Source organism: Bombina bombina, chromosome 2 (genome assembly GCF_027579735.1).
Source record: "Bombina bombina isolate aBomBom1 chromosome 2, aBomBom1.pri, whole genome shotgun sequence".
Classification (NCBI taxonomy): Eukaryota; Metazoa; Chordata; class Amphibia; order Anura; family Bombinatoridae; genus Bombina; species Bombina bombina.
Window position 1 is genome coordinate 136,446,832 of NC_069500.1, and position 26,109 is coordinate 136,472,940.

Genomic DNA, 26,109 nt, shown 5'->3' on the forward strand with positions numbered 1-26,109 from the left:
GCAAAAAACTATAAGAAATGTCACATTTTCTGCCCATTTAGTCAATTTAAAAGTAAGGGGGAAAAAGATTATGACTACATATAAGCACACTTGTAATTTCAAATATGCCTAATTTGGGGATATTGTTTGGAAATAAATATTTGATATAATTTGCTTTAATTTTAGAATTAGCAAGAAAAACTTAAAGAAAACTTAAAAGGACATTAAAACATCTTGTACCACTGAACCTAATATTATTGTATCACATATACATTCAACACATAAATAAAAATAAATACAAGGTTATGAATGGCAGAATAATATATATCCTTACTTATATGTGAGGACATATATAATTTTATCATTCTATACATCATTTTATCATTCTAATTTATCAGTAGAGATTGTAAAAATAATAATAAAATAAACATTAGAATTTATATTTAAACTATTTAGCAACATTTGACTTTAAATAGTAAAATTATTATTCAATGTACACAGTATAAAAGCATTTAATGTACAATGTAATTTCAAAATACAAACTTAAAATTGTCTTAAAAATGTACACAATTTTAAAGTATTGTAATTGTTCAAAAAGTTACAAAATTCAAACCAAACTTTTTTTTCTATTATACAGATCGTCTCGCAGTCTCTGCAAGTGTGCTCTATAGGGTGATTTATTTGATGTATCTAAAGTTATTTCACAGGTCATTGTATCCTAAAAGCATTGTATCCCTGCATGTCTCGCTTATAAATCTTCCCAAATTTATGCTTGAGAGATTGTCTTAAAGTATATGCAAAGTACTTGTTAGATTGTTAGAAGAAAAGATAAGTATGGGAAATAGGGATGGTTGAATGTTTTGCAAAATGGAAAAAAAAAAAAAATGTAACACATTTGTTCGTTCATTTTGAATTTCGTATGTTTGAACAACATTCTAACATTCTTTAATGTTATAGTATGTATAATGCTATCTTTAAATATAATATTCAAATTATGTAATATTCAAAATAGAAAAATTTGAATCAATATATTTGTATCTGTTATGTATCAATTTACTAAATTCCCCCCACATGAACTATTGAACTTCTGAATAGTATTTGTTAAATCTAATGTTACATTAGAAATTTTGAATGTAGATATTAGATCTATTTATGAACATTTGAAAATGAAACAGATTTCTCCTTGTGAAAGTGCAATCCAGGTTGCACATGCCTAGTGAATACATGTTAAGACACGCTCAAAACAGTGCAATCTGATTTTCATTTGTAAATTAAAATTATAATGTTATCAGTCCAGAGTTCTCCCTGTTACTAATTTTATGAATAGTAAAACAGCTTTGCAATATACTTTCATTATTTATTTTTTTTTTTTTCATGTAATTTGGCTCTGAAAATTGGGTCTTTTCTAATAATCAGACCTGGAAAAGTGCCTATAGGAATTCTTAAAGCTAAACCTAATTCCCTTTAACCTAGTTCTTACTCTAATTCCCTTTAACTGATAACACTGGCAAAACAATGCATTGCTACTAGCAATATGTCCATGGTTAGCCTTGTAGTTCTGGATTGGCTCATCAAAAGAAGGCAAATGGTGGATGGAATTTGGCTATTAAAAATAAATAAAACAAATGTAGCAAACAAGATATTAGTTTGTTAAAAAATATTAAACTTGGCTGAAATTTCATTCTATAGCAAGAGACATGTCTTGTAATTACAAGGTGTTATTGTCCTTTTAAAGACACAGTTACACATGCAAGCAATAGTCCATCAATACAATGATCTAACATAGAACAATTTCTGTTTGCACTATCTCTTTCTTACCACTTATGGAGTATTTAAAACAAATCAGAAGTAACACTAGATAAAAAAAAGGCTTACAATCATCTTAGATCAATAGGTGTTATGTGGGTTTTAGAAAGAGTTAAAAAGTTATGAAATTATCTTGAGCATCTCTTATGCACCAAATAAAGCAAATTAAAGTAGGCTTTATAGTTAGAAAAAAGACTTCCAAGGACCCCTACCAAAATAGAATACATTTTGTTTAAAATAAATACAAAATATTTAATTTTTTTATAATTGGTCACCAGTTTATACTTATGAATATTTTGCAATTGTTTAAAATATGGTGTATGTTTCTTTATTTTTTGCATCTTATCTTGCAGTACAAAATATGTATATTTTAATATGCAAATCTTTTTTTTTTTTGCCTAATTCCATATTGTTTATTTGAAATATGTGGAATTATATATTTTTTAAATATATATATATATATATATATATATATATATATATACCGTATATATATTAATATATACATTATCTTCTTTTGTTTAAGGTTGGCATAGTTCAGTATGGAGAAAATGTGACTCATGAATTTAATCTAAACACATATAATTCAACAGCAGCTGTATTGCAAGCAGCTATGAAAATTAAACAGAGAGGTGGATCACGGACTATGACAGCTCTCGGTATAGATACTGCTAGGTAAGCCAAAAGCATATTATATGAGAGTACTGGATATTTTTGTATTTTAAAGAATTTTCCCATGATGCCACTAACACAAAACTACATCCCATTTAAAGATAAGATAGAATTGTGAAACAGTCCAATGACTAATTATTTACAACAGTATGTGTTCCATTATTGAACCATGGATGGAAAATAGAAATTGTCTGCAATGACATTTTGATCTGAACAGTTTCATTGTGCTCTGTGCAATCCTAAATTGTGGGAACAGAAAATTTTAGAAGATGTAACAAATTTCAGAGATCAGAATGTTATTACAAATGGATCAAGCGTGCCATTGTTAAAAGGACATGGAACCCAACATGTTTCTTCAATGATGCAGATAGAACATACATTTTTAAGCAACTTTCCAATTTATTTATTTTTTAAAAGTTTTTTTCAATGCACCACTGGGAGCTAGATGAATACAATAGTTAAACCAATGACAAGAGGCATATATGTGTAGCCATCAATCAGCATCTAGTTCCTAGTTCCTAAGCCTATCTAGTTAAGATTTTCAACAAACAATATCAAGAGAATGAAGCAAAATAGATAATAGAAGTAAATTTGAAAGTTAAATACAACGCAATAAGTGTGCACTCAATTCTTTTTAAACCATTTTAAAGTTCATTTGCAGTGCATACAGTCATAGTTACATTTAAACCAAAAAAGTAAAGAAGAAAAAGATACCTATATATATATACTGTATATATATATATATCAAAAGAATGACACAGGCAACACTTGCAGTGAAAAAATATATCAGTATAATTTTATTTAAACCTCATAAAACATCGGTGGGACAAAACTTGGTCTATTTCTGTAAAACATTTTAAAAGAACACTATGGGAAATACAGTACTGTATAATAAATGCTATATGGTACAAAAGGTACAGTTAAATGCCACATAGACAGAATATATCAAATCTCAGGCAAAATGAGAGCACTTAAAGTGCCAAAGCACGCTCTCTCACAATGATTGCCTGTAACTGACAGTCCAAACAAACACACTAGATGAAATTACAATTGAATGATGGTGATAAGAAAGAAATCTCTTATTGTATACAACACTCTCTCCTTCCACATCCAAATCCAAATAAACTTAGGTAGTGTGATCAATGAAACTGTCACAAGTTATCCACTTATAATTTAATTGTGTGCGCGCTGTAGCTTTAAAATCGCCATTTAGGATAAAAAGGCAATCCTTGTTAGCAATACTGTAACTGACGTCGATAGTATACAGATACTTATCTCTGCTCCATTGTAGAAAGTGCTTGATGCATATTTTCTGCTGCTTTAATGGTTCTCACAAGTCTCCTTGCAAATAGGGGATTCCCCTCCAGGACCTGCTACCACAATGTCCAGCCGACAAAGGCCTCAGCAATCACAAGCCCAGCACACAAGTACAGCTTCCCACAGGCTCAGAGTGTTGTTTCAAAAGTGATTAGCCACACATACAAAAAAGGGTTTAAGTGTATGTTGGTGCATCCATTCCACAATATTCCTGTGTAATATCTATACAGTTTATCTGTGCTCCTATGAATCATTTTTCCATATCTATAACTAATGATACCCATGCAGGTGATACAACCTAAGTATTCATGTGAAAATCGATGATTGGGACACTGATGTACTTATATCTCTCATAAAGTATTCTTATTCCACAGTTGCTGCTTTGTTTCAAAGATTATCAATATATGAGAGGATATAATATTGGACCATTTAGTGATTTTAGCGTAATATATAAACTATAGTGGCACAGACAGCACTAGATTATATACAACATAGTTTAATGGAAAAAGAAAAAGGGTTATTCAGAAATCCCTATATATTATGGAAGCACCTTGGAACTGCATGAAAGAATAAACTGTGCGCTATATATAGATTTACTCAAATACGCTTATCTCATACAAATCACTATGGCCTAGATTTAGAGTTCGGCGGTAAAAGGGCTGTTAACGCTCCACGGGCTTTTTTCTGGCCGCACCATAAATTTAACTCTGGTATCGAGAGTTAAAACAAATGCTGCGTTAGGCTCCAAAAAAGGAGCGTAGGGCATTTTTACCGCAAATGCAACTCTCGATACCAGAGTTGCTTACGGACGCGGCCGGCATCAAAAACGTGCTCGTGCACGATTCCCCCATAGGAAACAATGGGACTGTTTGAGCTGAAAAAAAACCTAACACCTGCAAAAAAGCAGCGTTCAGCTCCTAACGCAGCCCCATTGTTTCCTATGGGAAAACACTTCCTACGTCTGCACCTAACACTCTAACATGTACCCCGAGTCTAAACACCCCTAACCTTACACTTATTAACCCCTAATCTGCCGCCCCCGCTATCGCTGACCCCTGCATTACACTTTTAACCCCTAATCTGCCGCTCCGTAAACCGCCGCAACCTACGTTATCCCTATGTACCCCTAATCTGCTGCCCTAACATCGCCGACCCCTATGTTATATTTATTAACCCCTAATCTGCCCCCCACAACGTCGCCGACACCTACCTACACTTATTAACCCCTAATCTGCCGAGCGGACCTGAGCGCTACTATAATAAAGTTATTAACCCCTAATCCGCCTCACTAACCCTATCATAAATGGTATTAACCCCTAATCTGCCCTCCCTAACATCGCCGACACCTACCTTCAATTATTAACCCCTAATCTTCCGATCGGAGCTCACCGCTATTCTAATAAATGTATTAACCCCTAAAGCTAAGTCTAACCCTAACACTAACACCCCCCTAACTTAAATATAATTTACATATAACGAAATAAATTAACTCTTATTAAATAAATTAATCCTATTTAAAGCTAAATACTTACCTGTAAAATAAATCCTAATATAGCTACAATATAAATTATAATTATATTATAGCTATTTTAGGATTAATATTTATTTTACAGGCAACTTGGTATTTATTTTAACTAGGTACAATAGCTATTAAATAGTTAAGAACTATTTAATAGTTACCTAGTTAAAATAATTACAAATTTACCTGTAAAATAAATCCTAACCTAAGATATAATTAAACCTAACACTACCCTATCAATAAAATAATTAAATAAACTACCTACAATTACCTACAATTAACCTAACACTACACTATCAATAAATTCAATAAACACAATTGCTACAAATAAATACAATTAAATAAACTAGCTAAAGTACAAAAAATAAAAAAGAACTAAGTTACAGAAAATAAAAAAATATTTACAAACATAAGAAAAATATTACAACAATTTTAAACTAATTACACCTACTCTAAGCCCCCTAATAAAATAACAAAGCCCCCCAAAATAAAAAATTCCCTACCCTATTCTAAATTAAAAAAGTTACAAGCTCTTTTACCTTACCAGCCCTGAACAGGGCCCTTTGCGGGGCATGCCCCAAGAAGTTCAGCTCTTTTGCCTGTAAAAAAAAACATACAATACCCCCCCCCCCCAACATTACAACCCACCACCCACATACCCCTAATCTAACCCAAACCCCCCTTAAATAAACCTAACACTAATCCCCTGAAGATCTTCCTACCTTGTCTTCACCATCCAGGTATCACCGATCGGTCCTGGCTCCGATATCTTCATCCAACCCAAGCGGGGGCTAGACATCCACTGAAGAAGTCCAGAAGAGGGTCCAAAGTCTTCCTCCTATCCGGCAAGAAGAGGACATCCGGACCGGCAAACATCTTCTCCAAGCGGCATCTTCGATCTTCTTCCATCCGGTGCGGAGCGGGTCCATCTTGAAGCAGGCGACGCGGATCCATCCTCTTCTTCCGATGTCTCCCGACGAATGACGGTTCCTTTAAGGGACGTCATCCAAGATGGCGTCCCTCGAATTCCGATTGGCTGATAGGATTCTATCAGCCAATCGGAATTAAGGTAGGAATTTTCTGATTGGCTGATGGAATCAGCCAATCAGAATCTAGTTCAATCCGATTGGCCGATCCAATCAGCCAATCAGATTGAGCTCGCATTCTATTGGCTGATCGGAACAGCCAATAGAATGCGAGCTCAATCTGATTGGCTGATTGGATCAGCCAATCGGATTGAACTAGATTCTGATTGGCTGATTCCATCAGCCAATCAGAAAATTCCTACCTTAATTCCGATTGGCTGATAGAATCCTATCAGCCAATCGGAATTCGAGGGACGCCATCTTGGATGACGTCCCTTAAAGGAACCGTCATTCGTCGGGAGACATCGGAAGAAGAGGATGGATCCGCGTCGCCTGCTTCAAGATGGACCCGCTCCGCACCGGATGGAAGAAGATCGAAGATGCCGCTTGGAGAAGATGTTTGCCGGTCCGGATGTCCTCTTCTTGCCGGATAGGAGGAAGACTTTGGACCCTCTTCTGGACTTCTTCAGTGGATGTCTAGCCCCCGCTTGGGTTGGATGAAGATATCGGAGCCAGGACCGATCGGTGATACCTGGATGGTGAAGACAAGGTAGGAAGATCTTCAGGGGATTAGTGTTAGGTTTATTTAAGGGGGGTTTGGGTTAGATTAGGGGTATGTGGGTGGTGGGTTGTAATGTGGGGGGGGGGGGGTATTGTATGTTTTTTTTACAGGCAAAAGAGCTGAACTTCTTGGGGCATGCCCCGCAAAGGGCCCTGTTCAGGGCTGGTAAGGTAAAAGAGCTTGTAACTTTTTTAATTTAGAATAGGGTAGGGAAATTTTTATTTTGGGGGGCTTTGTTATTTTATTAGGGGGCTTAGAGTAGGTGTAATTAGTTTAAAATTGTTGTAATATTTTTCTTATGTTTGTAAATATTTTTTTATTTTCTGTAACTTAGTTCTTTTTTATTTTTTGTACTTTAGCTAGTTTATTTAATTGTATTTATTTGTAGCAATTGTGTTTATTGAATTTATTGATAGTGTAGTGTTAGGTTAATTGTAGGTAATTGTAGGTAGTTTATTTAATTATTTTATTGATAGGGTAGTGTTAGGTTTAATTATATCTTAGGTTAGGATTTATTTTACAGGTAAATTTGTAATTATTTTAACTAGGTAACTATTAAATAGTTCTTAACTATTTAATAGCTATTGTACCTAGTTAAAATAAATACCAAGTTGCCTGTAAAATAAATATTAATCCTAAAATAGCTATAATATAATTATAATTTATATTGTAGCTATATTAGGATTTATTTTACAGGTAAGTATTTAGCTTTAAATAGGATTAATTTATTTAATAAGAGTTAATTTATTTCGTTATATGTAAATTATATTTAAGTTAGGGGGGTGTTAGTGTTAGGGTTAGACTTAGCTTTAGGGGTTAATACATTTATTAGAATAGCGGTGAGCTCCGATCGGAAGATTAGGGGTTAATAATTGAAGGTAGGTGTCGGCGATGTTAGGGAGGGCAGATTAGGGGTTAATACCATTTATGATAGGGTTAGTGAGGCGGATTAGGGGTTAATAACTTTATTATAGTAGCGCTCAGGTCCGCTCGGCAGATTAGGGGTTAATAAGTGTAGGTAGGTGTCGGCGACGTTGTGGGGGGCAGATTAGGGGTTAATAAATATAACATAGGGGTCGGCGATGTTAGGGCAGCAGATTAGGGGTACATAGGGATAACGTAGGTTGCGGCGGTTTACGGAGCGGCAGATTAGGGGTTAAAAGTGTAATGCAGGGGTCAGCGATAGCGGGGGCGGCAGATTAGGGGTTAATAAATGTAATACAGGGGTCGGCGGTGTTAGGGGCAGCAGATTAGGGGTACATAAGTATAACGTAGGTGGCGGTCGGCAGATTAGGGGTTAAAATTTTTAATCGAGTGGCGGCGATGTGGGGGAGCTCGGTTTAGGGGTACATAGGTAGTTTATGGGTGTTAGTGTACTTTAGGGTACAGTAGTTAAGAGCTTTATAAACCGGCGTTAGCCAGAAAGCTCTTAACTCCTGCTATTTTCAGGCGGCTGGAATCTTGTCGTTAGAGCTCTAACGCTCACTGCAGAAACGACTCTAAATACCGGCGTTAGAAAGATCCCATTGAAAAGATAGGCTACGCAAATGGCGTAGGGGGATCTGCGGTATGGAAAAGTCGCGGCTGCAAAGTGAGCGTTAGACCCTTTAATCACTGACTCCAAATACCAGCGGGCGGCCAAAACCAGCGTTAGGAGCCTCTAACGCTGGTTTTGACGGCTACCGCCGAACTCTAAATCTAGGCCTATGGCTAATTTCCCCTCTTCAATTTCAATATTATACCCATTATTGTGGTTTTAATATATTTTTGTTTTTATGTAACAACAAATTAAAATTTAAGTTTTAATAAATTATAATACGAAAAATTATATTACACGTTCCTAAGTGCAATAGGAGTATTCTTTTTCAGTCCTTTACTGGAATTTACTTTTTAAGTATCTTATAATGCACTGCACCCCATCCAAAAGAGACTGTGTATAACATATTAGCAAACCTTTTACTACTATAAGTAAGATGTACATAATAAATAATAATAAAGTAGTGTCTTTGGTTTCCCATAGTATAAGTACATACTGTATGTTAGCAAATGTCCAAATATGGAAATCATCTGAGAGTTATTATTCATTTTATGTTTTGTGTGTTCTATTTTGAAATGCTTCTGCTTTTCATTTTTGTTTAAAACTTCTCAAATTTTTAAACAAAATGCAAATTTACTAATGGTATTCTACAGAGGGAAATAAACAGCAGTTGCAGTAACTTGCTTTGAAATTTTGCAACTTAAAGGAACATGAAAAACAATTTTTTTTTCATGATTTAGGTAGAACATAAAATTTGTAACAACTTTCCAGTTTACTTCTATCATCAAATTTGCTTCATTCTCTTGTTATGCTTTGTTAAAGGAGCAGCAATGCACTACTGGTTTCTAATTGAACATATGGGTGAGCCAATGACAATTGGTATATATATATATATATATATATATATATATACAGCCACCAATCAGCAGCTAGAACCTAGGTTGAGGTTATTTGCTGTTTCTGAGCTTACCTAGATAAACCTTTCAGCAAAAGATAACAAGAGAAGGAAGCAAATTAAATAATATAAGTAAATTGGAAAGTTGTTTAAAAGTGTATGTTCTATCTAAATCATGAATGTCTAATGACTTTAAAGGAACATACACTTATTCAACTCAAATGCTCTATTTCGTCACAGCCTTTATTTTTAAACAAATCACCACAATAAAGGATATGGGGGTCGATCCGATATAAAGCGTCGCCCGCAAAAGCCGGCGACGCCAATATTTACGCTGATTTGGTATCCTATATACAGCGTAACCTAGAAGTTACGCGCGTATATTTCTGCCGTCGCCCGTAGTTTTTTGGGCCATAGGCAGGTATACCAAACCAGCGCAGTTTGGTATCCAATATGCAGCGTAAGGACTTACGTGGCGAAAATGGAGAAAACTTACTCCATTTTCACCTCGCCACAAAAAGCAGCCGTAGTAAGCCTTACGCTGACTATTGGAGCCCCGTAACTTCCTAAACTGGCTGCTAAAATAAACCTAACACCTAACGCATGCGCAATGTCTATCTCCCTGTCAACCGCGATCCCCCCCCCCCCGAAATCCCTAATAAAGTTATTACCCCCTAAACCGCCGCTCCCGGACCCCACCGCCATCTACATAAACTAACCCCCTACTGTGAGCCTCTAAAACCGCCGCCATCTACCTTATCTATCCCCTAATCTGACCCCTTACACCGCCGCCACCTATATAAAAATTATTAACCCCTAATCTAATCCCCTTACACCGCCGCCATCTCTATTAAAATGATTAACCCCTAATTTAATCTACCTACCCCGCCGCCAGCTATATTATCTATATTAACCCTAAGTATATTATAGTTAATATAGGTATTACATTATATATATTAACTATTTTAACCCTAATTATATTAGGGTTAATATAGTTACTATAGTATTTATATTAACTATATTAACTCTATCTAACCCTAACTAAATTTATATTAAATTAATCTAATTCATTTATAAACTAAAATATACCTATTTAAATCTAAATACTTACCTATAAAATAAACCATAAGATAGCTACAATATAATTAATAATTACATTGTAGCTATGTTAGGGTTAATATTTATTTTACAGGTAAATAGTTAATTATTTTAACTAGGTATAATAGATATTAAATAGTTATTAACTATTTAATATCTACCTAGTTAAAATAATTACCCAATTACCTGTAAAATAAATCCTAACCTAAGTTACAAATACACCTACACTATCAATAAATTTAATAAACTACAAACATCTGATTCAATCAGCCAATCAGATTTTTTTAACTTAATTCCGATTGGCTGATAGAATCCTATCAGCCAATCGGAATTCGGCGGACGCCATCTTGGATGACGTCATTTAAAGGTACCTCATTCCAAGTTCAGCAGTCGGCCGGGATGGATGCTCCGCGGCGGCGGAGCGAAGAAAGAAGATTGAAGATGCCGCCGGAAGAATGAAGACTTTGCTGCCGCTTGGAGGAAGACGTCGCCGGAGGAAGAATTCTTCTTTGCCGCTTGGAGGATGACATCGCCGGAGGAAGAATTATTCTTTGCCGCTTGGAGGAAGACATCGCCCGGATCGGATCAGGAGTTCGGCCCGGTGTGGTGAAGACAAGGTAGGGAGATCTTCAGGGGGGTAGTGTTAGGCTTTTTTAAGGGGGGTTTGGGTGGGTTTAGAATAGGGGTATGTGGGTGGTGGGTTGTAATGGGGGGGGGATTGTATTTGTTGAATGCAAAAGAGCTGAATTCTTTGGGGCATGCCCCACAAAAGGCCCTTTTAAGGGCTGGTAAGGTAAAGAGCTTTGAAATTTGTTTAATTTAGAATAGGGCAGGGAATTTTTTTTATTTTGGGGGTTTATTATTTTATTAGGGGGCTTAGAATAGGTGTAATTAGCTTAAAAATCTTGTAATCTTTTTTTTATTTTTTGTAATTTAGTGTTTGTTTTTTTTTGTAATTTAGTTTAGTTAATTTAATTGTATTTTTAGATAGATGTTTGTAGTTTATTAAATTTATTGATAGTGTAGGTGTATTTGTAACTTAGGTTAGGATTTATTTTACAGGTAATTGGGTAATTATTTTAACTAGGTAGATATTAAATAGTTAATAACTATTTAATATCTATTATACCTAGTTAAAATAATTAACTATTTACCTGTAAAATAAATATTAACCCTAACATAGCTACAATGTAATTATTAATTATATTGTAGCTATCTTAGGGTTTATTTTATAGGTAAGTATTTAGATTTAAATAGGAATATTTTAGTTTATAAATTAATTAGATTAATTTAATTTAAATTTAGTTAGGGTTAGATAGAGTTAATATAGTTAATATAAATACTATAGTAACTATATTAACCCTAATATAATTAGGGTTAATATAGTTAATATATATAATGTAATAACTATATTAACTATAATATACTTAGGGTTAATATAGATAATATAGCTGGCGGCGGGGTAGGTAGATTAAATTAGGGGTTAATCATTTTAATAGAGATGGCGGCGGTGTAAGGGGCTTACATTAGGGGTTAATAATTTTAATATAGATGGCGGCGGTGTTAGGGGCTCACTTTAGGGGGTTATAGATATAATATAGCTGGCGGCGGGGTACGGGAGCGGCGGTTTAGGGGTTAATAGCTTTTTTATTGTTAGCATAGTGAGGGGGGATAGCGGATAGAGGGTTAGACAGTGCGGGCTATGTTAGGGAGGCGTGTTAGACAGTGCGGGCTATGTTAGGGAGGCGTGTTAGACAGTGCGGGCTATGTTAGGGAGGCGTGTTAGACAGTGCGGGTGTTTTAAACTTTAGTCAGGTTTTATAGGCGCCGGCAGTTTCTAACGTGCCGCAAGTCACTGGCGACGCCAGAAATTTGTACTTGCGCAGATTTCTGGACATCGCTGGTTTATCCGACTTACGGCACGTTAGCATCTGACGGCGACTTATATGGGATGGCTCGAGTTGCGAGCTGAAACTGCGGGCGACGCCGGTTCCCTCGCTTGCGCCGCAAACTGCGATCTATATCGGATCGCGCCCATGATCTAACACAGAAACGTGCAGATGGAAAGGTTGGTCTTTACACAAAATCACAGAAGGAATCTCCACCACTTTGTAGTTGCAGCAATAAATACTTCCAAAGTAATAGTGAAATAGTATTAAAACTGTATTGTCCCAAATCAGAAGACATATTACCGAGACTTAGCTCTATGTAGTAAAGCATTATATTAAACAACCACAAATTCCAAGCTCGATTCCAAACATATACATCAGGCGTGTAATTCTGTTTAAACTTGAATTTTTTTTTAATAAAAACAATAATATAATAAAATTAGATGTCACATAGGTGGCAAACTTGATAAAGCTAACCCACGCTACTGCAATGTCTGAGATACAAGCAATAACAAGAAAATAAAAATCCTTTTGCAAAAAATTAATAAAAGTTATGTACAGGTCATATCTGTAATAGCTAACTAATAGGAGACTATTTATCAAGCTCCGTATGGAGCTTGATGCCCCGTGTTTCTGGCGAGAATTCAGGCTCACCGGAAACAGACGTTATGAAGCAGCGGTCTAAAGACCGCTGCTCATAACCTGTCCGCCTGCTTTGAGGCGGCGGACAGACATTGCAGGAAATCAACCCGATCGGGTTGACTGACACCCCCTGCTAGCAGCCGATTGGCCGCAAATCTGCAGGGGGCGGCATTGCACCAGCAGTTCACAAGAACTGCTGGTGCAATGATAATAGCCGAGAGTGTATACTGTCGGCATTTATCGATGTCCAGCGGACATGATCCGCAATATCGGATCATGTCCGCTCGCACGTTCTTAAATCGGCCCCATAGTGGATACAATGGCAAACTTTCAGGATACTGAGGTCCCTTCATCGGGCAAGGGACTTTAGTGTCCTGAAAGCTTGTCATTGTATCCACTATTAGTTAGCAATTAAAGGCATGTCTTGTACATCGCTTTTGTTATTTTCACACAAAAGGCTTTTTAATTTCTTAGCATACATTGGGTAACATGGTACTGCCCTTTTTCTGAAACAATACAAGCGTATTACTAATCTCCAGACTGACTTTGCGTTTTTTTTTTATGGCTTAGTAAATGCCCCAACCCCTTTTGTGATTTTGTGACATTGGTTTCTAGCCAGATCGGATTTACATTTTACTAATGATTTTGGATTTATCAAGCAACCCTAAATAAAAGGAAAGGCCCTTCTTTTAATTGAGCGTGTATGTGTTTGTATGGCTATCAGTTGATTTCAATCCCAACAGTGATCACCTGATAGGAGCACGGACTATGGCACAAACACAAATGATGCTGATAAAGTGAAAAACATGTCTGACAGCAGTCCAAGGAAATTTTGAATAATTTTATTTTCTTGCACATGAGAAATATACTCTGAAATGGTCACAGATGCCATTTAAGATGTACAACACAATATATGGTCTAGAATAATGACCCCCCCCCCCCCCCAAATAAAAAAAGCCTAAACTTAAGAAATCGCTTTCTAAAAAAATAAAAAAAACCTAAATAGAACATTTGGTTGGGCATTGCCCAATGCTCTTTTGCTGCCCAAAAAATCCCTTTTCTAAAAAAGGGCATTTGGTACTGCATGGATTAGGCTTTTTTTTTGGGGGGGGGGGTTATACATTTATTGTAGAATGGGGTTGAAGTATTTTTTATAAAAAGAGCTGTAACACTGGTTAGTATTAATTTTGAGTTTTTTTTTATTTTGGGCTGTTTTTATTTTAAAGGGGAACTTAGATTTAGAAACAGCATAACTGTGTGTTTGTTTGTTTGTTTGTTTGTTTGTAGTGTTTTTGTTTTCTGTAATGTTATTTTTTTTTTTTTGTAAATGTAGTGTTTATTTTTTGTAACTAATGGGGTTTTAGCTTAGATGTGGGGGGTTAGGTGTTAGGTAGTTAAGTATTGTAGGGGTAGTTTGCTTTGGGGGGGCTGTGGCTGTGTATGGGGTTAATAGGTTAGGGGGCTTATTGCATTGGGGGTGGTAGCGGTGTAGAGGTTAATAGGTTAGGGGGTGGTAAGGTGTTAAGGTTATGGCAGATTAGGGATTAATAGTATAGTTTGTGCTGAGGTGTGAGGGCACATAAGAGGTTAGTTTATTTAGTTTTGAATTTATATCTAATTTTAAAATGATATGCATTGTCATGAATAATGCATATTGTTTTAAGTATTGTATCTAATTTAAAATGTAGTTATTATTGATTGTTCATTTTATTAATGTAAGCATAAATATATAATTTAAAGGATATATTATGGCAAAAAAATGAAAAAATGACACTTCACGGGTCCACACCCTTTTTAGAAAATATTGACAGACCGACACTTTGAATATCGGGGCCTGGGCGAGACTCTCTGTAGGTAGGTCACATTGTCCTAAAGTTCTTTTATATTTTACATTGAACTAGCTCGGGGGTTTTCAAAGTTTTAGGCAGTGGGTCTCCCCGGGGACAAAATTTACAAGACAACTCTAGTACCCCCCTGGGGAGACCGGCCTCACAGTTTGAAAACCAGAGGACTAGCTTGAACTGTCTATAACCTCCTCCAGATGCCTAGATAATATTTGTTTTATGCATATGGAACCAAATTATTTATTGACTAGTGTCACAGTCTATGGCCCCAAAAGTGGCTAATTCATGTTTTACGCTAGTTACATTAACATATATTTTCTTATATAATTTTGATATGTAGATTGGGCTAGTGTTTTGCTAACTGCAGTCCAAGAGTGGCCATCTACGCGACAGGAGGGCTTTATTTAAAAAATTTCTATAGACTCATTGGTAATTTTATATTAACATTGTCATTTTTGCATTGCAAAATGTATTTGAAAGCTGATTTAATTATGTCTTGACTATAGTTACAAAAATAAATCTTTTACATAAAAAAAGAAAAAACTTTTAAAATATTAAACGCTTTAAAAACATCATTGATGAAACATGCCCAGTATACTCTTGATGCCTATATACAAATGGCATTCATATTGTTTAGCACTTATCATGAACACCAGTATATCCAGTTGCAAAAAACACACACAGACTTCATTAACCTATTTGGGATTTCAGTGATTGCCATCCATTATCAACAGTTACGATAATTGTTTGTGAAATGGTGATCAAATCTCGTGTGAGTTAACAAGCTCAGCTGTGTTTGACTAAGAAAGATGATGATCACTTTGCTACTGAAAAAAATTATGTTCCTGTTTTTCCAATGGCAGAAAAAAAACTCAAAGATTTTTAAAATATTCAAGTGTTGTGCTATGTATTCACTGTAAAAATGTCACATTCCAATGTTTTGCACATAGCAGAATATGTTCTATTTATTTCTAAATAGATATCCCTATATATACAGTATATCTGTACAGTATATATCTTTACTGATATATATATATATATATATATATATATATTTTTTTTTATTTTTTTTTTAGCTCCATTGACTTCTATGGAGGAATATGTTAGTGCAAGCGTGATATTCTCTGTTTGACTCTTTGCGGGCAAGAAAAGCAGTCTACTTTTAAATTTTAATACGAATGCTACTGCTATGTTTACCTGATAAATTGATTTATTTCTTGACACGGTCAGTCAATGGATCATCTATTACTGTTGGGAATATCACTCCTGGCCAGCAGGAGGAAGCACCACAGCAAAGCTGTTAAGAATCACTTCCCTTCCCACAAACCCCAGTCATTTGAGTGAAGGAAAAGGAGAGAAAGGAAATAACACAAGGTGCAGAGGTGCCTGAGGATTCTAAAACAAAAACTTTCTGTAAAAACAGGGAGGGCCGTGGACTTTATTTAGTTGCGGCGGGGTCCGGGAATGGCAGGATAGGGGTTAAACACTTTAGTATAGTGGCGGTATTTAGTGACAGTATACAAATAAAGCTGGGAAAAAGCCGAAGAGCAGCGAGATCGATGACTGTCAGTTAATAACAGTCCGCTGCTCATCGCTCCGTACTTGGTGCGCTGCTTTTTGACAGCTTTTTTGTTAAATTTGGAGAGCGTATTCAGGTCCGCGGCAGCGATGTTAGGCAATGTCAGGCGAGCGTATTGGTGCCGTCGGATGCAAGTAAGTTGACGGCTTGATAAGTAGGGGCCACTGTGTAGTTTTGTGAGAACCGCTGGTCCAAAGATGGAAACAGCCAGTTAGCAGTGGCATTGACACCTCCCTGTCAATCACCAGCTGTGTTCAGCTTGGGAGCTGCAAAGTTTGCAGCTTTGGTCAGGACTTTACTTTGGTGTTTAGCCCCTATGCAGGATTAAACACAGATGGCTAGATTACAAGTGGCACACTAAATTTGTTGTGCCTGCAACATAGCAATATCGCGTCCTTGTTAATTAGCACGTGGACTACAAGTTGAAAGTAAACACGTTTGCTGGAATGCAATCAACTTTAGCATGCATTAGGTTAGGGCGACTGAAGGCCTTGCTTAAAGGTTTAGGGCTAAAATAAAAGTTGCACTAAACACAATATAAATAAATTAAAATAAACTGTTACACTCAAACATTATCTGATAAAAAATATTCATATAAATATTACTAAAAAGTAATTATAATGGTTCAAAGGTATATGGAATATGGGCATGTATTTGTCTGCAAAAGGCTATATTATATATATATATATATATATATATATATATATATATATATATATATATATATATAAAATCATTCTATAATTATATTAATTATTGTGCTCTTTGAATTTTTAAATATGTATTTTCCTATATATATATATATATATATATATATATATATATATATATATATATATATATATATATATATATATCTGTATATATCTATACCTGTATATATTCATTTAGATATATAGGTAAAGATATATATTTTACAAAACAAATGGCTATTGGCTGTATACATTTATAGGGAAACAGTAAGAGGAAATGAACTGTCCCATTAATTTTTTTAATTACAAGTGGCACACTAAATTTGTTGTGCCTGCAACATAGCAATATCGCGTCCTTGTTAATTAGCACGTGGACTACAAGTTGAAAGTAAACACGTTTGCTGGAATGCAATCAACTTTAGCATGCATTAGGTTAGGGCGACTGAAGGCCTCGCTTAAAGGTTTAGGGCTAAAATAAAAGTTGCACTAAACACAATATAAATAAATTAAAATAAACTGTTACACTCAAACATTATCTGATAAAAAATATTCATATAAATATTACTAAAAAGTAATTATAATGGTTCAAAGGTATATGGAATATGGGCATGTATTTGTCTGCAAAAGGCTATATTATATATATATATATATATATATATATATATATATATATATATATAAAATCATTTGTCTGCAAAAGGCTATATTATATATATATATATATATATATATAAAATCATTCTATAATTATATTAATTATTGTGCTCTTTGAATTTTTAAATATGTATTTTCCTATATATATATATATATATATATATATATATATATATATATATATATATATATATCTGTATATATCTATACCTGTATATATTCATTTAGATATATAGGTAAAGATATATATTTTACAAAACAAATGGCTATTGGCTGTATACATTTATAGGGAAACAGTAAGAGGAAATGAACTGTCCCATTAATTCAAAAAACTTGCCAAGAAAGATTAATTAATTTAGCTTTAGAAAATATATATATTATGTTTTTGGCAATACACTCCAAAAATGATTTTTCATTTTATATTTGTTATTTTTTAGAGAGGAAGCTTTCACAGAAGCAAGAGGCGCGAGGAGAGGAGTTGAAAAGCTTATGGTTGTCGTAACAGATGGGGAATCACATGATAATCACAGATTAAAAAAAGTCATTCAAAAATGTGAAGATGAAAATATACAAAGATTTTCTATTGCTGTAAGTATTTGTTTTCTTTAATTCAGCCTTACAATAGGGGCTACACGTGTTATGTTAATGGCTATATTTTATCAAGACTTTATTAACTGACAGCTTTAGGATGTATATGTGAGAGGGTATGGAGCCAGATACAGTACTGATTCTGAAACATATGATGCTTGTTAAAATGGAAGAAGCAGGTGAAATAACATATGTGGTATCAGGCATAAAAGTGTAGAAATGGTACAAAATGAAAGGGACAGTCTACACCAGAATTTTTATTGTTTAAAAAGAAAGATAATCCCTTTATTACCCATTCCCTAGTTTTGCACAACCAACACAGTTATATTAATATACTTTTTTCCTCTGTGATTACCTTGTATCTAAGCATCTGCCCCATATTTGAGATCTTTTGACTGACATCCATTTTAGCCAATCAGAGCTGGCTCACTGGAACTCCACATGCGTGAGCACAGTGTTATCTATATGAAACATGTGAACTAACACCCTCTAGTGGTGCAAAACTGTCAAAATGCCCTGAGAGAAGAAGCGGACTTCAAGGTCTTAGAAATTAGCATATGAGCCTCCTAGGTTTAGATTTCAACTAAGAATACCAAGAGAACAAAGCAAAATTGGTGATAAAAGTAAATTGGAAAATTGTTTAAAATTGCATGCCCTATCTGAATCATGAAAGTTTATTTTGGTCTAGACTGTCCCTTTAATATGAATAGCAAGCTAAAAATTCTGTATATTTGTTAAAAAATGCACGACTAATGGTTTACCAAAATGTTTTATTATCATACACTTTTTACAGTAAAGTCAAAATTAAACTTTCATAATACAGATAGAGCATTTAATTTTAACCAACTTTCTAATTTACTTTCATTACCTGATTTGCTTCATTCTCATGGTATCCTTTGTTCTAAAATGAATACCTAAGTAGGCTCAGGGGCAGCAATGTACTACTGGGAGCTGGCTGATGAGTGGTGGCTGCACATATATGCCTCTTGTTATTGGCTTACTTGATGTGTTCAGCTAGCTCCCAATAGTGCATAGATGTTCCTGAAACAAAGGATACCAATAAAATGAAGCAATATTTTCCAAATAACTCAACCTATACTAGAGGGTTTGAAATAGACATGTGTACGGGCAAACATTTTATTTTATTCAAAAGATTTGGTTCAGAATTTTTGTGAGATTCAAGTTGTCAGAATTTAAGACATGGTGGCCGATTTATCATATGTCGGGCGGACATGATTCACTGAGCGGATCATGTCTGCCCGACATCACTGAATGCCGACAGCGTATGCTGAACTGCGTATTCTGAACTGCTTGTGCAATGCCGCCCCCTGCAGATTCGCCGCTAGCTGGGGTTCTCAATTAACCCGATCGTATTTGATTGGGCTGATTGCTGTTCGCCACCTCAGAGGTGGCGGATCAGTTAAGGAGCAGCGGTCTTAAGACCACTGCTTCTTAACTGCTGTTTCCAGCAAGCCTGAAGGCTCGTGCGGAAACAGATGCATTGGGGCCGATTGACCACTTGGTAAATTGGCCCCATGGCCATGTTTGGTTTGTCCTAATATTCAGATCTGAAATTAATTCACAACAAAAAAAAATTCACTTCCATTACAGCCCACAAAGCACTCATTCTTAACAAGAAATGCTAACAATTAAAAGATTCAGTGCTAACTGTGACAAAGGAACATAAGTCAATTAATAATTCACTACATTTCTTTCCACCACCATATTGTCTCCCCTCTTCTATCCTTTCACTTCCCACCAGCACAAACTTTTAGTACAATCTTATTTTTTTGACTCTCACACACCTGCTCCATAAAAAGTTTGTAGTTAATAGTTGTCCTTGGATACTCAATTCAGAGAAGGGCAGGAGCAGGAGAGGCAGCAGCAGGCAACATTATTACTGAATCAGGCTTCTGATATTCATAGAACATAAACCTTAAAGGTACACCAAAGACGTGCCTAGAGTCCATTGGAAACAGCACCCAACAGTTTCCTAAAGATTTGGCATTGATGGGTGATGACCACCAAAGAGTTGGAAGGGCAAGAGTAGGAAAAGGAAAAGCGGCAGACAGCAGAGTCATTAAACTAGGTAGGCCTCTTAAACACATCAAGAGAGGAGAACAAACATGTGCCTAGAGTCCTTTGGACACTGCAGTTAACAGTTCACTAAGATTTTTAGATTTAACTGACGATGAACACCACAGAGCAGGAGGACCAGGAACAGGAAGGCAGCAGCAGGCAGCAGAGTTACTAAACTATGTAGGTCTCCGGTACACAAACCCCAGAAATACACACCCAAGGGAGGAGGACAAACATGTGCCTATAGTCTCTTGGACACTGCAGCCAACAGTTCACTAAGATTTTTAGATTTAACTGACGATGTCCACCACAAAGCAGAAAGGTCCGGAGCAGGAAGGCAGCAGCAGGCAGCAGAGTTACTAAATTAAGTCGGCCTCTGGTACACAAACCCCAAAAATACACATCCAAGGGAGGAGGACAAACATGTGCCTAGAGTCCCTTGGGCATAGCGACAGTTCACTACTTTTTAAGCTTTTTGGATTTAGCTGATGATGACCACCACAGAGCAGAAAGGGCAGGAGCAGGAGAGTCAGCAGCAGGCAGCAGAGTTACTAAACTAGGGAGGTCTCCGGGACACAAACCCCAAAAATGCACACCCAAGGGAGGAGGATAAACATGTGCCTAGAGTCCCTTGAACACATTGGCACACAGTTTTCCTATAATTTTTTTCTATTTAAATGCTAATGATCATTATAAAGCAGGAAGAGTAGAAGCAGGAAAGGTGGCAGCAGTAGGCAGCAGATGCCTAGAGTCCCTTGGACACAGCACCCATGTTGCCCCCAATACAATAACAAATAGAATTTCTCTCATTTGTTTATTAACTAGCAGCTAGATTAGGAGTTTTGAGCGCTATAGGGAAATTAACGACCTCCACAAAAGCGGGCTTTTGCGGGCGATATGGTGGCGTTGAGCTCCATACCGCACCGAAATACAAGCGCTGCTTTGACGTTCTTGTGCACGATTTCCCCATAGACATCAATGGGGAGAGCCGGCAAAAAAGAAGCCTAACACCTGCGATCGCGGAAGCAAAAGCTCCGTAACGCAGCCCCATTGATGTCTATGGGGAAAGAAAAAGTTATGTTTAATACCCTAACATAAAAACCACGTCTAAACACCCCTAATCTGCTGCCCCTAACATCGCCACCACCTACATTACCGTTATTAACCCCTAATCTGCCGCCCCTAACATCGCCGCCACCTACATTACAGTTATTAACCCCTAACCTGGCGCCCCTAACATCGCCGCCACCTACCTACACTTATTAACCCCTAATCTGCTGCCCCCATTGTCGCTGCCACTATTCTAAAGTTATTAACCCCTAAACCTCTGGCCTCCCACATCACTAACACTACATAAATATATTAACCTCTAAACCTAACCCTAACGTAATCATAAGCATAAGTCTAACCGTAAACCTAACACCCCCTAACTTAAATATAATTAAAATAAAGCTAAATAAACCTTACAATTATTACCTAAATAATTCCTATTTAAAATTAAATACATACTTACCTGTAAAATAAAACCTAAGCTAGCTACAAAATAACTATCTTAGAGTTTATTTTTATTTCACAGGTAAGTTTGTATTTATTTTAACTAGGTAGACTAATTAGTAAATAGTTATTTACTAACTACCTATTTAAAATAAATACAAATTTACCTGTAAAATAAAATCTAACCTGCCTTACACTAAAACCTACCATTACAATCAAATCAAATAAATAAAATTAATCAGATACAATAATCTAAAATACAAAAAAACCCCACTAAATTACACAAAATCAAAAACGAAATTATAAAAAAAATTTTTTACTCCTAATCTTATAGCCCTATCAAAATAAAAAAGCCCCCCAAAAATAATAAAACCCCTAGACTACACTAAACTGCCAATAGCCCTTAAAAGGGCCTTTTGTGGGGCATTGCCCCAAAGATAACAGCTTTTACCTGGCAGTAAAAATTACAAACACCCCCCCAACAGTAAAACCCACCACCCACCCAACCAAACCCCCTAAATAAAACTCTATCTAAACAAACCTAAGCTAACCATTGCCCTGGAACGGGCATTTAGATGGGCATTGCCCTTAAAATGGCATTTAGCTCTTTTACGGTGCCCAAACCCTAAGCTAAAAATAAAACTACCCAATAAACCCTTAAAAAGACCTAACACTAACCCCCGATGATCCACTAACAGTTTTTGAAGACCGGACATCCATCCTCATCCAAGCGGGCAGAAGTCCTCATCGAAGCCGGCAGAAGTCTTCATCCGAGCGGGCAAAAGTCTTCATCCAAGCGGCCAGAAGTCTTCATCCAAGTGGCCAGAAGTCTTCATCCAAGCGGCCAGAAGTCTTCATCCAAGCGGCCAGAAGTCTTCATCCAGACAGCATCTTCTATCTTCATCCATCTGGCGCGGAGTGAGTCCATCTTCAAGACATCTGGCGAGGAGCATCCTCTTTTTCCGATCATCGCTGGAAAATGAAGTTCCCTTTAAGCGACGTCATCCAAGATGGCGTCCCTTACATTCCGATTGGCTGATAGAATTCTATCAGCCAATAGAAATTAAAGGGGAAAAATTGAGCTTGCATTCTATTGGCTGATTGGAATAGCCAAAATGGTGTGTGGTACACCTATACCTACAAGACTTGTAATAGCAGCGTTAGGGAAAAAGCAGCGTTATGAAGCATAACGTTGCTTTTTCACTCATAACGCCAAACTCGTAATCTAGCTGTAGGTTACTAATAAACAAGAAAATAAACAGCTTTTTTTGTTCTATAACTTATTGTTCATTTATCTGTATGTATTATATTTATTTATGTTTAAATTATCCTAATAGGCTATATAATAAATAATGTTCAATGAAAACCAGTCAGCATTGTGAACATAAGTGAGAAAACTTTTACCTATTGAGTTATTTTCTATAATATAATATACATCTGGGCAGTTTAAGAATTTGTCTGCTGGGAATTTAGAAGAAAATTATTCTTAAGCTTGAGAAGTTCAATAACTTTGGATCTCTTACTTATACCTGTAGCCAGCGTCCGCACTTTAATTCGTGTTAAAACTGGTTGGAAAAGATAGTAACCCTCTAAACATTCTGAATGTGTGCAAGAATCAAACACATGTATTAAATAGAAACAGTAAATTATTCTGTGTCTACTCAGAGAGAGAATATATTGACTTAGGCAGCAAAATTAAAAGATTTTTCACATGGGGTAAGCAAATATAAATATGATGGATGATACACTTCTGTCACAAGCTTTAATTCAGGCTTAACATCAAATAATTCATATTGTTATGGTACTTAGAAAGCACAATTTCATTTTGTCAGATTTAAAATACATCAATAATAATCAGTGATTAGCCATATGAATGAAGTAGATTACTTAGGTAACTATCTCTAGGCTAATATATTACATGCAAGTCTTAAAGGGATATGAAACCATTCAGATAGAGCATGCAGTTTTAAACAACTTTCAAATTTACTTCTATGATATTTTTTTCTTTGTCCTCTTGGTATCTTTGTTGAAAAACATGGATGTATGCTTAGGAGCCCTCCCATTTGCAAGAGCACTAGATGACAGCACTATTTACTGCCATGTAGTGCTCCAGATGCCTACCTAGGTATCTCTTCAACACAGAATAGCATGGGAACAAAGCAAATTTGATAATAGAAGAATATTGGAAACAATTTTTAAAATGATATGCTCTGTCTTAATCACTAAATAAAATGTTTTGGTTTCATATCCCAAAAAAAGTGAACTGTAAAAGTGCTTCCCCAAAAATATGTTTACAATTACTTTTTTACCAGCTACAGAGTTACACTATGAAAAATGGATTGATTATGTATATTTTTGCATATGAAATAGCTGTCTGTTAATTAAACCCACAACCTAATGATATGGGCTGAGCTTGCAAGGAGAGCAGACTTCATTAGCTTATCTCCCTGTTTACACAAAATCCTCCTTAGCTCTATATATACAGCAATACCAATACATACCGAATGGAGCTTGATGCCCCTGTTTCCGCGCGAACCTTCAGGCTCGCCGGAAACAGAAGTTATGAAGCAGCTCTCCATAACTTGTCCACCTGCTCTGAGGCTGCAGACATCAATCCGCCCCAATCCTATACGATCGGGCAGTTTGACACCCCCTCATAGCGGCCGCAAACTGCTTGTGCAATGATAAATGCCAACAGCGTATGCTGTCTGCATGTATCGATGTGCGGTGGACATCGTATCATTTCCACTCGCACTTTAATAAATCGGCCGCTTAGAGTGAACAATAGAAAATTTTAATTTTAATTCCTCTCTGTCCAACCTCCACCCCAGTGTTTTTTTCCCCTAGCTTTTCTGTAACCATTACTTAAGTATAGAAAGTTTTAGTATATGTGAGAATGTCAAAATCGAGTTAAAGGAGCTATTCGTAAACAATTTATTACACTGCAGCAGTGAAAATAGATAATTGGGAACACATTAAATAAGAGAGGAAAAAGATAACAGTACACAGTGTCTGTCTGCATATCTATCTATTCTTTCAATCTACAAGCTTGTCTAGAGCAGGAGTGCACATCCTGCTTTTATGGACTTCTGATACTAGGAAGAAAAGGATTGATACAGTTTACAAAAAAACACACAAAAAATCAAAACAAGGAAATTACTATTTAGTGTAAAAAGTAAATGATTTTGGAAAAGGGGCCATATCGTGGAATGCTTTATGTCTGTCTACATGTAAATGTTTTAGGTTGAGCAGGAAGCATTTGTATCTGTTTGGTTATTATCATCCAATAGGGTGGGGTAATTTAGTGTGTTTGGGGGTTAAACACATAGGCCTAGATTTAGAGTTCGGCGGTAGCCGTCAAAACCAGCGTTAGAGGCTCCTAACGCTGGTTTTGGGCGCCCGCTGGTATTTGGAGTCAGTGATTAAAGGGTCTAACGCTCACTTTTCAGCCGCGACTTTTCCATACCGCAGATCCCCCTACGCCATTTGCGTAGCCTATCTTTTCAATGGGATCTTTGTAACGCTGGTATTTAGAGTCGTTTCTGCAGTGAGCGTTAGAGCTCTAACGACAAGATTCCAGCCGCCTGAAAATAGCAGGAGTTAAGAGCTTTCTGGCTAACGCCGGTTTATAAAGCTCTTAACTACTGTACCCTAAAGTACACTAACACCCATAAACTACCTATGTACCCCTAAACCGAGGTCCCCCCACATCGCCGCCACTCGATTAAAATTTTTAACCCCTAATCTGCCGACCGCCACCTACGTTATACTTATGTACCCCTAATCTGCTGCCCCTAACACCGCCGACCCCTGTATTATATCTATTAACCCCTAACTTGCCCCCCACAACGTCGCCGCAAGCTACTTAAAATAATTAACCCCTAATCTTCCGACCGCAAATCGCCGCCACCTACGTTATCCCTATGTACCCCTAATCTGCTACCCCTAACATCGCCGACCCCTATGTTATATTTATTAACCCCTAATCTGCCCCCCACAACGTCGCCGACACCTACCTACACTTATTAACCCCTAATCTGCCGAGCGGACCTGAGCGCTACTATAATAAAGTTATTAACCCCTAATCCGCCTCACTAACCCTATCATAAATAGTATTAACCCCTAATCTGCCCTCCCTAACATCGCCGACACCTACCTTCAATTATTAACCCCTAATC

The 26,109-nt window shown here is 36.3% G+C and overlaps 1 protein-coding gene across 1 annotated transcript in view; it reads left to right on the forward strand.

The window, feature by feature from the left end:
* The window catches only part of ITGA1 (integrin subunit alpha 1), a 359,476-nt gene that overhangs the window by 91,164 nt on the left and 242,203 nt on the right, over nucleotides 1-26,109 (forward strand). The window contains exons 7-8 of the mRNA XM_053701263.1: nucleotides 2,312-2,460; nucleotides 18,208-18,358. Of these exons, the coding sequence (XP_053557238.1) occupies nucleotides 2,312-2,460; nucleotides 18,208-18,358 (300 nt within the window). The remainder of the gene's footprint in view (nucleotides 1-2,311; nucleotides 2,461-18,207; nucleotides 18,359-26,109) is intronic.